General features: G+C 35.9%; 1 protein-coding gene across 1 annotated transcript; it reads left to right on the top strand.

Annotated features, from left to right (window-relative positions):
• Nucleotides 1-11,339: 11,339 nt before the first annotated feature.
• LOC311183299 (olfactory receptor 2L13-like) lies at nucleotides 11,340-12,477 on the top strand (the record flags this gene model as incomplete). Its single annotated transcript, XM_084252648.1, has 1 exon — nucleotides 11,340-12,477. Exon 1 carries the CDS (start codon nucleotides 11,539-11,541, stop codon nucleotides 12,475-12,477), a length of 939 nt encoding a protein of 312 aa, XP_084108774.1. The 5' UTR covers nucleotides 11,340-11,538.
• Between the last annotated feature and the right edge of the window lie 2,291 nt (nucleotides 12,478-14,768).

The following is a 14,768-nucleotide window of genomic DNA, read 5'->3' as shown; positions in this document are numbered from 1 at the left end:
AAAGAACCAAAACAGAAAAGGAAAGAGAAGTACGAAGGAAAAAGAATGAAGAAAGACTTCGGGAACTATATGACTCCATGAGGAAAGGAAATATAAGAGTTATAGGAATACCAGAAGGAGAGGAGAGAGATGTAGGAACAGAGAAACTATTCAAAGAGATAATTTAAGAGAACTTCCCAAATGTGAAGAAGGAGCTGAAAATTGATATACAAGAAGCAAGAAGAACACCAAACTTCCACGACGAAAGGAAAAATTCAGCAAGACACATAATAGTAAAGATCCCAAGAATCCAGGACAAGGAAAAAATAATGAAGCTGGCAAGAGGGAAGAAACAGATAACATTCAAAGGAAAACCAATCAGGCTGACATCAGACTTCTCCGAAGAAACACTACGGGCAAGGAGAGAGTGGAGGGACATAGTCAACAGACTCCAAGAAAACAGATGCCAACCAAGAATACTCTATCCCGCAAAGCTCTCCTTCCTCTTTGAAGAAAGAATATGGACCTTCCCAGACAAACAGAAACTCCGGAATTTCATTGCAACTAAACCCCCACTCCAAAAAATACTACAAGGAGTCCTAAAGCCAGAACCTCAGAGGGACGAATAACAATGAAAGAAGGCCAAAAAAAAAAAAAGTTATTAAAAGAATAAATAAATAAAATCAAAGGAAAGACAAACACAATGGCAAATACAGATGCTAGCATATCAATATTAACTCTAAATGTAAATGGACTATACTCTTCAATAAAAAGACACACAGTTGCAGCCTGGATTAAGAAACAAAACCCAACCTTTTGCTGTCTCCAGGAAACACATTTAGCTACAAAAGATAAAAATAGGCTCAAAGTTAAAGGATGGAAAACAGTCCTACAAGCAAATGGACCAAAAAAGAAAGCAGGAACAGCTATACTTATATCAGATAAAACAGATTTCAAACTCAAAAAGATAAAAAGAGAGCCCAAGGGTCACTACATTATGATCAAGGGGACAATACTTCAAGAAGAAATAACACTCATTAACATATACTCACCAAACGAAGGAGCACCAAAATATATCAGACAACTGTTGTCCTCTCTGAAAACAGACATCAGAGAAAACACATACGTAGTGGGAGACTTCAACACACCACTATCAACAATGGATAGATCAACAAGACAAAAAATAAGTAAAGAAACCAAAGCTCTAAATAAGGACCTAGAGCAATTGGGCTTAACAGACATCTATAGAACACTAAACCCCAAAAAAACGCAGTACACATTTTTCTCAAGCGCACACGGATCATTCTCCAGGATCGATCACATATTGGGGCACATGACAAACATCAACAGATATACCAAGATTGAAATCATATCAACCATCTTTTCTGACCTTGAAGGCATCAAACTAGAAATAAACCATAAAAAGAAGGCAAGGAACTTTCCTACCTCATGGAGATTAAAAACCACACTACTGGAAGACCATTGGACTAATGAGGAGATCAAAGAAGAAATTAAAAAATTTTTTGAATTGAACGACAAGGAGGACACCAATATCCTAAATGTATGGGATGCAGCAAAAGCAGTAATAAGAGGAAAATATATAGCAATAGAAGCTCACATCAAGAAACAAGAAAGAACGCAAAGAAACAACCTAATCTCGAAGCTCAAAGATCTAGAAAAAGAACAACAAGAAAACCCCAAAACCAGTAGAAGAAAAGAAATAATAAAAACCAAAGCAGAAATAAATGAAATTGAAACTAAAAAAACAATCCAAAAGATCAATGAAAACAAGAGCTGGTTCTTTGAAAAAATCAATAAAATAGACAAACCCCTAGCCAGGCTCACAAAGGAAAAAAGGGAGAAAGCACAAATAAACAGGATCATCAATGAAAGAGGAGAAATCACAACGGACACAGCAGAAATCAAAAGAATAATCAGTAACTATTATGAACAGTTATATGGAAACAAGTTTAACATCTAGAGGAGATGGACAAATTCCTACAACTCTCCAACCACCCAAAGCTAGATAAAGAAGAAATAGAACACCTAAACAGACCAATTACAATTAGCGAAATTGAAATGGTAATCAAAAACCTCCCCAAAAACAAAAGCCCAGGACCTGATGGATTTACAAATGAATTCTACCAAACATTCAGAGACGAATTAGTGCCTATCCTTCACAAACTCTTCCAAAAAATTGAGAAGGAAGGGACAATACCAAACACATTTTATGAAGCCAACATTACACTAATACAAAAACCGAACAAGGACAACACAAAAAAGGATAACTACAGGCCAATCTCCCTAATGAACACTGATGCAAAAATCCTCAATAAAATTTTAGCTATCAGAATCCAACAATGTATCCATAAGATAATTCACCACGACCAAGTTGGATTCATTCCAGGGGCACAAGGATGGTTTAACATCCGAAAATCAATCAATGTTATCCAACACATCAACAAAAAGAAATATAAAAACCATATGATAATATCAATAGATGCTGAGAAAGCTTTCGACAAAGTGCAACACCCATTCATGAGAAAAGCCCTTGAAATTCTTGGGATACAAGGAACATACCTCAACATCATAAAGGCCATCTATGACAAGCCAACAGCCAGTATCATTCTCAATGGTGAAAAGCTGAAAGCAATTCCATTAAGATCTGGAACAAGACAAGGATGTCCACTCTCACCATTGCTTTTCAATATAATACTGGAAGTCCTAGCCAGGGCAATAAGACAAGAGAAAGACATCCAAGGAATCCAAATAGGAAAAGAAGAAGTCAAACTATCACTATTTGCAGACGATATGATATTATACATAGAGAACCCCAAAAACTCCACAGAAAAGCTAATTCAACTCATCAATCAGTTCAGTAAAGTGGCAGGATACAAAATCAACACGCAAAAGTCAGTAGCCTTCCTATACACAAACAATAAATCTGAAGAAGAAGAAATCAAAAAGACCATCCCTTTTGTTATTGAAACAAAAAAAATCAAATATTTGGGAATAAATCTAACAAAAGAAGTAAAGGACCTATACAAAGAAAACTATAAAACACTGTTAAAAGAAATAGAAGAAGACACAAAGAAATGGAGAGACATCCCCTGCTCATGGATTGGAAGAATAAACATTATTAAAATGGCCATCCTTCCAAAAGTAATATACAGATTTAATGCTATTGCAATCAAAATTTCAATGTCATTCTTCAAAGAAATAGAACAATTATTGATGAAATTCATATGGAATCACAAAAAACCCCGAATAGCCAAAGCTCTCCTGAAAAAAAAAGAAGGGAATGGAGACATCACACTCCCAGACTTCAAACTATACTACAAAGCCATAATCATCAAAACTGCATGGTATTGGAACAAGAACAGACATACAGACCAATGGAATCGAATAGAAAATCCAGAAATAAACCCACAGATTTATGGTCAACTAATCTTTGACAAAGGAGCAAAGACTATGCATTGGAGCAAAGAAAGTTTGTTCAATAAATGGTGCTGGGAAAACTGGGTCGCTACATGCAAAAGAATGAAGCTTGACCACCACCTCACACCATACACAAAAATCAACTCAAAATGGATTAAAGAACTAGACATAAGACCTGAAACCATAAAATATATAGAAGGAAATATAGGCGAAACACTATGTGATTTGCACATCAAAGACATCTTTACAGACACATCACCCAAAGCAGTGATAGTGAAGGCAAAGATAAACAGCTGGGACTACATCAAATTAAAGAGCTTTTGCACAGCAAAAGAGACAATAACAAAAACAAAGAGAAACCCCACCAACTGGGAGAACATTTTTGCACCCAACACTAATGATAAAGGACTGATCACATACCTGCAAAGAGCTGATGAGACTCAACAACAACAAAGAAAAAAATCCGGTCAAAAAATGGGCAGAAGAGCTTAAAAGAAACTTCTCTGAAGAGGAAATGCAAATGGCCAACAGGCATATGAAAAAATGTTCAACATCACTTGTCATCAGGGAAATGCAAATCAAAACTACCATGAGATACCATCTTACACCAGTGAGAATGGCACATATTAAAAAAACTAGCAACAACAAATGTTGGCGAGGGTGTGGAGAAAAAGGAACTCTTCTGCACTGTTGGTGGGAGTGCAAACTGGTCCAACCACTGTGGAAAGCTGTGTGGAGATTTCTGGACCTACTAAACATAGAGCTTCCATATGATCCAGCAATTCCACTCCTAGGTATTTACCCAAAGGACACAGAAACATCAATTCCAAAGAACACCTGCACCCCTATGTTTATAGCAGCACTGTTTACAATAGCTAAGCTTTGGAAACAACCCAAATGCCCAAATGTAGATGACTGGATCAAGAAGATGTGGTACATATATACCATGGAATATTACTCAGCATTCAAAAAAGATAAACACATGCAATTTGCAGCAACATGGATGGCACTGGAAGGGATCATGCTCAGCGAAATAAGCCAAAAAGAAAAAAAAAATACCGGATGGTCTCACTCATAGCAGGAATCTAGAAAACTTAAATAAGGGACCAGGAAAATGAATAACTATAAGAAAGTGAAAATCAAAATCAACAAAAAACTATGAACCAGAGACACTTTTGGGGGGGCGGGGGCGGGAGGGGAGGGATTGGGGTCAGAATGGGGGGGCTGCAATTGTATGGGGAATATAACAATAAAATGTATAAAAAAAATAAATAAATAGGATTTAAATGGAAAAAAAAAAAACACCTAACGATCTTTAAAGGTGTATGTACCTGTAACAGAATGCAGAAGACATGAGGCAAAAATATAAAGTACTGGGCCACCCTAGTGTCACAGGAGTTAAGGTCTCACCTCTATCAAGCTATTGCCAGCCACTACAGCATGAGTTTGCTACCTGGACATGGACCCAACCCTCATGCCACAGAAAACATCTCCTGTCTTTCCTGCTTCTCCCCTCACCAATGTATTTCTGTAGATCAATCTGTTCTGCTCCCCACACAGTCTCTGTTGAATCTTCTCACTCACCCCCACCCTGTACCTCTGCCCTTAGCACAGTTCTCGTAGGCATAAATAAATAAAAATGAATATTTAAAAAATATAGAACTGCAAGAAAAACAATGCATTCACTAATATAATTGGAGTCTCAGTCAGTGCTTAATAGGTGAAGCCATAGTTCTACTAAACAGTACCATCAAACAATTAAATATAATTAGCATCTATAGACTTCTTAACCCAACAACATAAAAATGCAAATTTTCTCAACAGAACATTTACCAAGACCAAATTCTAAGTCATAAACAGAATTTAACAAATTCAAAGGAATAAAAATAACAAAAGTTTTACTTTTCAGACCTCAAAGAAATCAATAATAGGAACATAACTGAAACACTTTACAGTAAAATGGGATAATTCAGGCTCTTTTCTGCCTTCAACAAACATCATACATAAACCTACAATAGCCTTTCATCCATTAAAATAACATGTTATGTCACCATGAGCACATAAGTGGCCCAGTGATGGCTTTGTCCTCATACAGTATAAAAGGAGTAGAAACCATTCTCACACGGCTACAGGAGTATAAAGTGTTCAGTTGCTGTCTGCCTCTCTGCCTGCTCTTCTGGAACCTACCTCAATATTGAAGGAATGTCAGACATACCTAAGGCTCCAACATTATTTTTTTTCTGTTTGCCAGAAACAACAATGAATCTATCCAGCCTGTATGGTTGCACAAACCACCCCCCCAAAAATATTAGATTGTCAACAACATACATTTAAATAGTCTATGTATCCAAGATATCCTAAGAAAAAAATATATATGTATTAATTAATAGAAATGATAGAAAGTAGGACTATCGCCCCACAAAATTTACAGAAACAAAACCTATAGAAACAAAACCTATTTTTCACATGGGAGATGAAAAATATAGCTACAGAGCCTTTTCTCTGTAGCTAAATTCAAACCATAAGTTAATTATGACTATGACTACCTATTTTTTTACCACACATTCCAAGTTCCACTAATCATCGGACTGGGATGATTTTTGCTGGGAAAGGTCATAGAATGACCAAAACCTTCATTTATGTTGGATGTGATGCCTTATTTTTCCTATATAGAATAATGTGTTTTTCATTTACAGGAATCATTGTGCATGGAAAATTAGTAATGTCCCATTGAATCCTAAGAAATTTGTTCCTTGTCTCTGGGGTGGAAGAAAAACATCGCTCACAACAATTTAGATTAATTCCTCAGTATAGTATAATGCCCTGCTTTCATCTTCTTATACAAAACAATGACTAGAAATAATTTCAATTCTATCTAATTAGATACAGCACTGTGATCAGTATGATTGAGTATATATTTCTCCCTTAACCAGTGTGACATATCAACTCACTGGTAAGGAACAGAAAACACACACACATACACATAAACGCATATACTAGAGTAATGAAAGCAATCACTTCAAATTCTACCATCTATTCATTAAATCCATAATTAAGGATACATTAATACAAATTAGCATACATTATAGAAATGAAACCATTGTTCTTTTATTCCCATAAAATCCCATCTACCAGTCAGAAACCATATACTCTAGAATCCCATAAGTAAGATGCTACATAAGAGCTTGTTTTGTATTCAGTGAAGTTGTACAGGTTCTTGGATGAAATTGTACAGCTGCAGTGGCTGACAATAGCTTGATAATTCTGTATTTAACTTCTGTGCCACCTGGGAATCCCATATATTACAGAGGGAACCTACTTATAATCTTTGTTCATGTATCTGAAGTGAAATTCATAAGTATGGTTCTGGATTTTGTCCAATCATGTTTTAATGTCCCAAATGGATTTTAAGAGCTTGATCCAAGCTCAGAGTAGATTTAACTGGGCAGGAGTTATACTAGGTAAATGCAAAAGGGGCCCACACTATAGAAAGGAAGATGTTATTAGTACATGACTGACAGCTACAACTCAAAATATATCTAAGTTTATAACTCATCATAATCCCATTTGTTAAGTAGTAGAAATATTTTTCTAGTTTTGTATTTGTCATATTTATAAAGATTTATACATAGAAGAAATTGATAAGAATTGAGTAAAATTGTGTTAAATAATATTTTATCAAATTTTCCTAGACTAGGTGTTGGCATTTTAACAAAAGCAAGTTACAGTATTTCTTTAAAGCATATTGCTCTGATATAAATCTATGGATAGAATGGGATAGATTGAGTCCTAAATCTTGACACCTTCTTTTGCAGCAGATGCAATATAAACAATTGTTTTATATCACCCCCATTTAAACTACAAGAGTCTTTAGAAAACTTTAGAGATTGAAAAAAATCTGTAATCTTACACAATTTCCTCTGCAACAGCCTAATTTAATCAGTATTCTCTAATGGCTAGACTTTTCTATCTGAGTGCTAATGTTTGCTATGTCATGCTATAATAAAAGGAAAATTACCACTTCAATATAACATTTGATTTGATTTATAATTTCACAGATCAATTGTGTTAACCCTCTTCAAATAAAAGTGTTTTTGGTATGAAAATATTTAGGCATAATCACCAATAATCTCTCCTGCAAATTTAGTGGACAGTGGACAGAAAACTGTTGCTAATACTATTTATTCTATCATGTTTGTGAACTCTAGAAAGGGTTACTGTACTCTAGTCCTCTAAGTTATGAAATGAGATGATGTCAAAAAACAATATCTGACTGTCTTTATAGAGCTCAAATAATGTTCTGGAATAATCCAGTACATTCCACTTTGTTCTAACATGGGGCTTCAGCAGAAATCAACAGCATTAATCAGTCTGGTTTTCTTCCTATAAATAAGTGCAGAAAATAACCAGAGTCAAGTGCAATGATCAAGATTTGTCCCCCATGGACTGGGACATTAGAGATCAATTATAGGAGAAAGAGGACAATCTATGTCTTGAAGGTGTATGTTTATATAAATAAAATGTAGCAACTCATCATTCCGACTTCCAACAGTGAAAATGGAGAGAAATAGATGTGAAATGTTTTATGCTGGAATAAAGCAAGAAGAAAGGAAGATATTTTAACAAATACATATACAAACAGTGAATAGTTCACTAGGAATTCCAACAAATTCTAACAAGACCTTAAGTGTGAACTTAAGCTTTATGTTTTATAAGCTGACTGAGCAGTGAGGAACAGATGTCAAAAAATATCCCTTGAAATTTATCATAATATTTAGCAACTACAAAAGTTCTCATGTCATAAAGAAAGTTCTGATTTGACAGAATCTATTGGTCAGTGACAAGATCTTGCAGTAAACCCTGAGAGGCATGTCAACCAAGTTTTCTGCCTAAAGACATGAGTTAATTCAATGGACTGTCACCAGGAAATTATGTCATTATAAACCTACTTTCTTTTCAAGATAAAAATTCCTGAACTTTGGACAAGGTGAGTCATAGTAATATTAGTGAATAAGTTTGATTTGTTTTAGCTTTATCATGTAGATACCTTGGAGATGGTGTTTCCAAATCTTAGGAGAGCATTTTCTTCTACTCAAAAAAATAGGGACATATGTAAGTAGTTGGAAAAGCCAAAAATGTAAATGCCAGGGAGAGAGAGGAGAGTGAGGGATAGAGAGAGAGAGAGAGAAATCATAGGATCCTGATAGAAGTGAGATAGAAGTGTGCATTGTGCAGATCTAGACTTGTGTATGGTCTTAATGAAGACATTTAATTTCTCTGGATTTGAGGTTGTTCAATGGTGTAGGTGGAATAAACAAATAATTTGATGCCTACTGATGACCTGTTATGTGCTGAACACACAAAACTCTTAATTCCATCTTCACAGCCATCCACAGCTAAAGTTTAGAGAAACAATATCTTACTGGTCTTCAGTTGATTATCTGTAATACTATTTTTTTATTATTTTAAAATATTTATTTATTTATGCATGCAAGGACTGGGATACAAGCCAGAGGTGTGGGGGTTGTGGTGAGTGGACTCACCATAGACAGAGTGGGGAACAGAACAGGCAGACTGACTGAAAGACACTGTTGAGGGGAGCAGTGGGCAAGACAGAAGAGGTCTGCTGCTCCATTTGGGTTATCTACCTAGCTGGCTGGGTATCAAACTCATGAGGCAGATGTTGCTGATAGCTTCACAGTGCTGTGTTTAACCCCTTACACCATCAGGGAGGCCCATCTATAAGATTAAAGTGCACATGAGACTCCTCTTGGTGGCACAGAGGTTAAAGTCTGCTCTCAAGCTGTCTTCAGCCACTGAAGCAAAATTTGGATCCCTGGCAGGCCAGAGAGCTAACCCACATTACTCAGCAGACCTCTCCTTTCTTGTCTGATGCTCCCGTCAGCAGTGTATTTCAGTAGATCTGCCTGTTCTCCCCACTCTCTCTGGTGAATCCTCTCACCTCCTACAGCTCTGGCTTATACCCCAGTTCTTGTATGTATGTATAAATAAATAAATAAATCTTTAAAAATATATAGTGCACGTGATATTGTAACTTTTGAAAAATAAATTTAGCACACTGAGTTTGTTAAATTTATTTAAAATTCTGTATAAATATAGGTCCTATAAGTTGCTTTTAATGGTATAAATGTCAGTAATATGTTTTTTTTAATATGAGCAAAGGAGACATGAATATGGACACAAATTGCAGTCACAGGAAAATATTTTCTATTTTATGCAAGAAAAATAGGGTGAATCATATAACTTCAGCATTAAATAATTTTTCATATTGAACAAATAAATCCAAAGAACAGTGTTGGAACTATTTGTTGAGTCCTTGCTCTTGGAAAATCAGTTCCCAGCACATATTGTTCTTTCTGTTTTTACCCAGATTAAACCACATAATGAGAAAATACATAACTAGGCCAAATATACTAAAAAACTGGTTCTTGAGCTGAACTGTTCTTGATTTATCAGATAAATTATCATATAAGTTTCAAAAAAAGCAAAACTATGTTCATTTTATCAGCCAGATAAAATGTCAGAGGAGTGTTATGATAGTCACTGTGTGAAGAGGAAGAAAAACATTTTATGATGAAATACCAAGTCTTCAAATGTATGAAATAATAGGCTGATTTGCATTGATATCAACTTAATTCTCATGAGAAGCATCAACAACAGATGTATACAGAATCCATAAGCTATAACCTTTGTCATGTGTAATTCAGCTACATGAAGAAGATGCCACTGACCATCTGCACCCTTTATTGGAGCTCTAGTTCATCAAGAGATGGAAATATCATAATAGAAGAGAGAATACTCACATAATATTCTATAATTAGAGAGCCTCTTAAAGAATATTTAGTGGCTTTATAGTTCAAGAACAGTGTATTTGGATGGTTGGCACAATTTTGGGAATGGCAAAATGTGGAATAGGAAAGGCAGGAAATCAACATTTACTTATCTGAAATGAGGCCAGTTGAGTAGGCCAATTGAACTAAATAAGGCCAAATAAAGACAGAGAATGGAAAAGTAACCCAGGACTTAGACTTTATATAGAGGGCCTCCCCGGTGGTACAGCAGGTTTAGCACAACACTGTGATGCTGTCCATAGACTCTACAGTGTGGGTTTGATTGCTGGCGGGCCAGGGAGAAACCCACATGGCACTGCAGACCTCTCCTGTTTTGCCTGCTGCTCCCCTCAGCAGTGTTTTCCATTGTTCTGCTTGTTCTACTACCTGTTCTGTCTCTGGTAAATTCTCTCACCCTCCCGCACCTTTTGCCTATACCCCAGTTGTTGTATAAATAAATGAATAAATCTTAAAAAGCATACATATATATATATAGAAAGATTTGGAGTTATTTGTGCTCATTTTCCTTTCAATCTGCTTGTGAAAATAATGTCCCAAGAGGAAGGCAACCATTTTTCTGCCTTGATAAATCAAAACAAATAAATAAACTCCCTGGATTAAATTAAAAAAAAAAAGCTATGTTTCTGGGCATGATTATCTAGAGAGGAATGCTTTATTGGTCTTGTTACCTGTGCTGCTTGTGATACTAGGCTTTCTACCTAAAATTGAAGTGTTGTGTTGCTAGCAGATATAGCTTCCAGAGAAGCATTCAATTTGCTAATAAAGAATTTACTGCAATGTGTCAAATTAAATGAAACCAATTTATTCTTCACTAAAATTAGAAAGTCTGGCCCCCCTGGTGGTGCAGTGGTTGAGTGCTGGGTTGCAAAGCTGCCAGCAGCCTCTGCAGCACTGCTTCAATCCCCTGCCACTCTGCGAGGGTCCCACTTGGTGCACAGACCTCTCCTGCTACCCGCCGCTCCCCTCAGCAGTGTACTTCGTCAGTCTGCCTGCTCTGCTCTCCTCTCTGACTCTGGTGAATTCTCTCACCCTCCCGCTCTTTTGACTATACCCAGTGCTTGTATAAATAAATAAATAAATAAATAGATAGATAGATAGATAGATAGATCTTTTAAAATAAATAAATAAATAAATAAAATTAGAAAGTCAGATTTCCTTTCTATGCAATTGTTTTATTTCTTTTGTGTTCCAGACTTTGTTTTTTTGTTTTTATTTTTTCTCAATGAAGTTTAACAAGCAGTAAGTTTTCATGGAGACATGGAATCAAACTTCCAATGATTTTATTTTGTTGGGGTTGTTTTCCCCAAATCAAACTGGCTCTTTTCTCTTACTCCTGATCATCTTCATATTCTTTCTCGCCTCACTGGGAAATTCAACCATGATTCACCTCATACACTTGGATCCCAGGCTCCACACTCCAATGTACATTCTCCTAAGCCAGCTCTCCCTCATGGACCTGATGTCCATCTCTACCACTGTTCCCAAGATGGTGGTCAACTTCTTCTCTGGTGAGAAAGGTATCTCCTTCCTAGAATGTGGGATTCAGAGCTTCTTCTTCGCAACTACAGCAGGTTCTGAAGGTTTAATTCTGGTTTCTATGGCCTATGACCGATATGTGGCCATCTGCCACCCCCTCCATTACCCCATCCACATGAGTAAAACAATGTGTGTGAAGATGATTATAGGATCTTGGGTCTTGGGGATCACCAACTCTTTTGCACACACGGTCTATGCTTTCCATATTCCTTACTGCCAGTCCAGGGCCATTGATCACTTCTTCTGTGATATCCCAGCCATGATGCCCCTGGCTTGTATGGACACCTGGGTGTATGAGTACTTGGTTTTTGTGAGCACAATTTTATTTCTCCTCATTCCTTTCCTTGGAATCACTGCTTCTTATGGTCGAGTGCTTTTTGCTGTCTACCATATGCGCTCCAAAGAGGGAAGAAAGAAGGCCTTCACCACCTGTTCAACACATTTAACTGTGGTGACATTTTACTATGCACCTTTTATCTACACCTATCTCAGGCCTAGGAATTTCCGCTCACCTGAAGAAGATAAGATTCTGGCCGTTTTCTACACCATTCTGACCCCCATGCTCAATCCCATTATCTACAGCCTGAGGAATAAGGAAGTCCTGGGAGCCATGATAAGAGTGCTTCCATTATTGTTCTCCAAGAAGAAATAACCATGGCTGTTGTCACTCACCTTTATTTTTCTTTCGATTCTAAGTAGAAAATCCTAGACCCTTGCTGTGTGGTTGAAATGTAATAGATGCCATCTAGGTAATTTAATATTTCTAGTAGCCCTATTTTAAAAGTGAAATTAATCTAAATAGTAGCTGATTTTTTCATTACATATAATAAATATTTATATCAATGAATTTGGTGTTAATGATGGATTTTATCAATATTATATTATCTCATAAATATATTTAATGACCTAAGTTCATATGTGTACTATAGCATGTAATTTTATTTATATTGTCATTACCATTTCTATATAAAGTGGCATAAATTATTAACTCAACTATTTTGCTTTTATTATATCTTCATAACCATGCTTATATTTCATAATCAGAGAATACAGCAAATTGAATGCAATGCATTTCAAGATCTCAATAGTCAAATGAGGCCAGTGGTTACAACATTACACTACACAACATTTGATCATCCAATGAAATGTTTTTAAGCATTGGACATATATTTACATACATATATGTATAATAAGATTAATGTCTGCATTTAAGTGTTATAAACTATGGTGGAGGGTTATTGGTACATTGGAATTAAGTGCGGTAGAGAGAGTAACAAACCCATTTGAAGAGGTCTTGAACTTATATTCTAAATTATATACAGGGTTTTATAACAGTATTTTCTCAAAAAATAATTATTAAAATAAAATAATGTGATCAAAGAGTGAACAAATAAATGGATTATGAAATAAATTTATGATATATGACATATAGATAATGAAATTTGAAGTAACCTATAAAACAGGCAAGCTAATGTGAATTTATGAGTTTGCATACCTATTCCATTCCTTTATCTTGATTACAATTGACATCTAGAGTATATCTTATACTAACATCATTCTAACAATACATTTTGAGGAGGATTATTTATTTGACTAGGCATTTTTCATATTATACAAATATTGTGATATTAAATGATTTGCATGAGAAATGGCCAAAAGGCATATGAAAAAAAGTTCAACATCACTTATAATCAGGGAAATGCAAATCAAAATTATAATGAAATACCATCTTACACCAGTGAGTATGGCACATATTATAAAAAAACAAAAACAAAAACAAAAACAAACTAGCAACAACAAATGTTGGTGAGGTTGTGGAGAAAAAGGAACTCTCCTGCACTGCTGTTGGTAGTGCAAACTGGTCTAACAATTATGGAGAGCTGTGTGGAGATTCCTCAACCTGCTAAAGACAGAGCTTCCATATGATCCAGCAATTCCACTCCTAGGTATTTACCCAAAGGACACAGAAACATTAATTCCAAAGGGTACCTGCACCCCTATGTTTATAGCAGCACTATTTACAATAGCTATGCTATGGAAGCAACCCAAATGCCCAAAATTATATGATTGGATCAAGAAGATGTGGTACATATACACAATGGAATATTACTCAGCAATCAAAAAAGATAAACACATGCAATTTGCAGCAACATGGATGGAGCTAGAAGGGATCATGTTCAGCGAAATAAGTCAGAAAGAAAAAGAAAAATACTGGATGGTCTCACTCATAGCAGGGATTTAGAAAACCTAAATAAGGGACCAGGAAAGACTAATTAATACAAAGTAAAAATCAAAATCAACAATCAACAAGCAAATATAAACCAGAGACACACTATGGGGGCGGGGGAAGGGAGAGGAAGGATTAGGGTCAAAATAAGGGGGTTGTTATTGTGTGGGGAATATAACCAAAATGAAAATGCATACATTGTGCAAAATGAAAAAAGATGTAAGAATTATATAAAATAAAATATTTTTAAAAAGAACCCAATGATATAATTACTAATAGTATAAATTAAAATAAAATTCCATTAAATAAATGATTTGCATATGGATAGAAAGTAATCAGAAATTTATTCTATTTTTAAATTAGGAAAATTGCATATTTGAATTGTTCTAAAGATGTTATTTGAACTTAGACAAGTTATATATTTAAATTCAAGGAAACAGGGCCTCCCCTGTGGCTTAGCAGTTGAGCGCTGGGTGGCGAAGCTGCCTGCAGCCTCTGCAGCGCCGGTTCGATCCTCGGCTGCTCCCCCGCCACCTGAGGAGGGTCCTACATGGTGCGCAGACCTCTCATGCCGCCCGCTGCTCCCCTCAGCAGTGTACTTCGGTCCTTCTGCCTGCTCTGCTCCCTGCTCTGGCCATGGTGAATTCTCTCACACTCCTGTGCTTCTCACTGTACCCAGTGCTTGTATAAATAAACAAAAATAAATCTTAAAAAAA

The sequence above is a fragment of the Talpa europaea genome (genome assembly GCF_964194135.1).
Source record: "Talpa europaea genome assembly, chromosome: 13".
NCBI classification, from domain to species: Eukaryota; Metazoa; Chordata; class Mammalia; order Eulipotyphla; family Talpidae; genus Talpa; species Talpa europaea.
The sequence above is the reverse complement of the archived record's forward strand: the minus strand, read 5'-3'. Positions and strand labels throughout refer to the sequence as shown.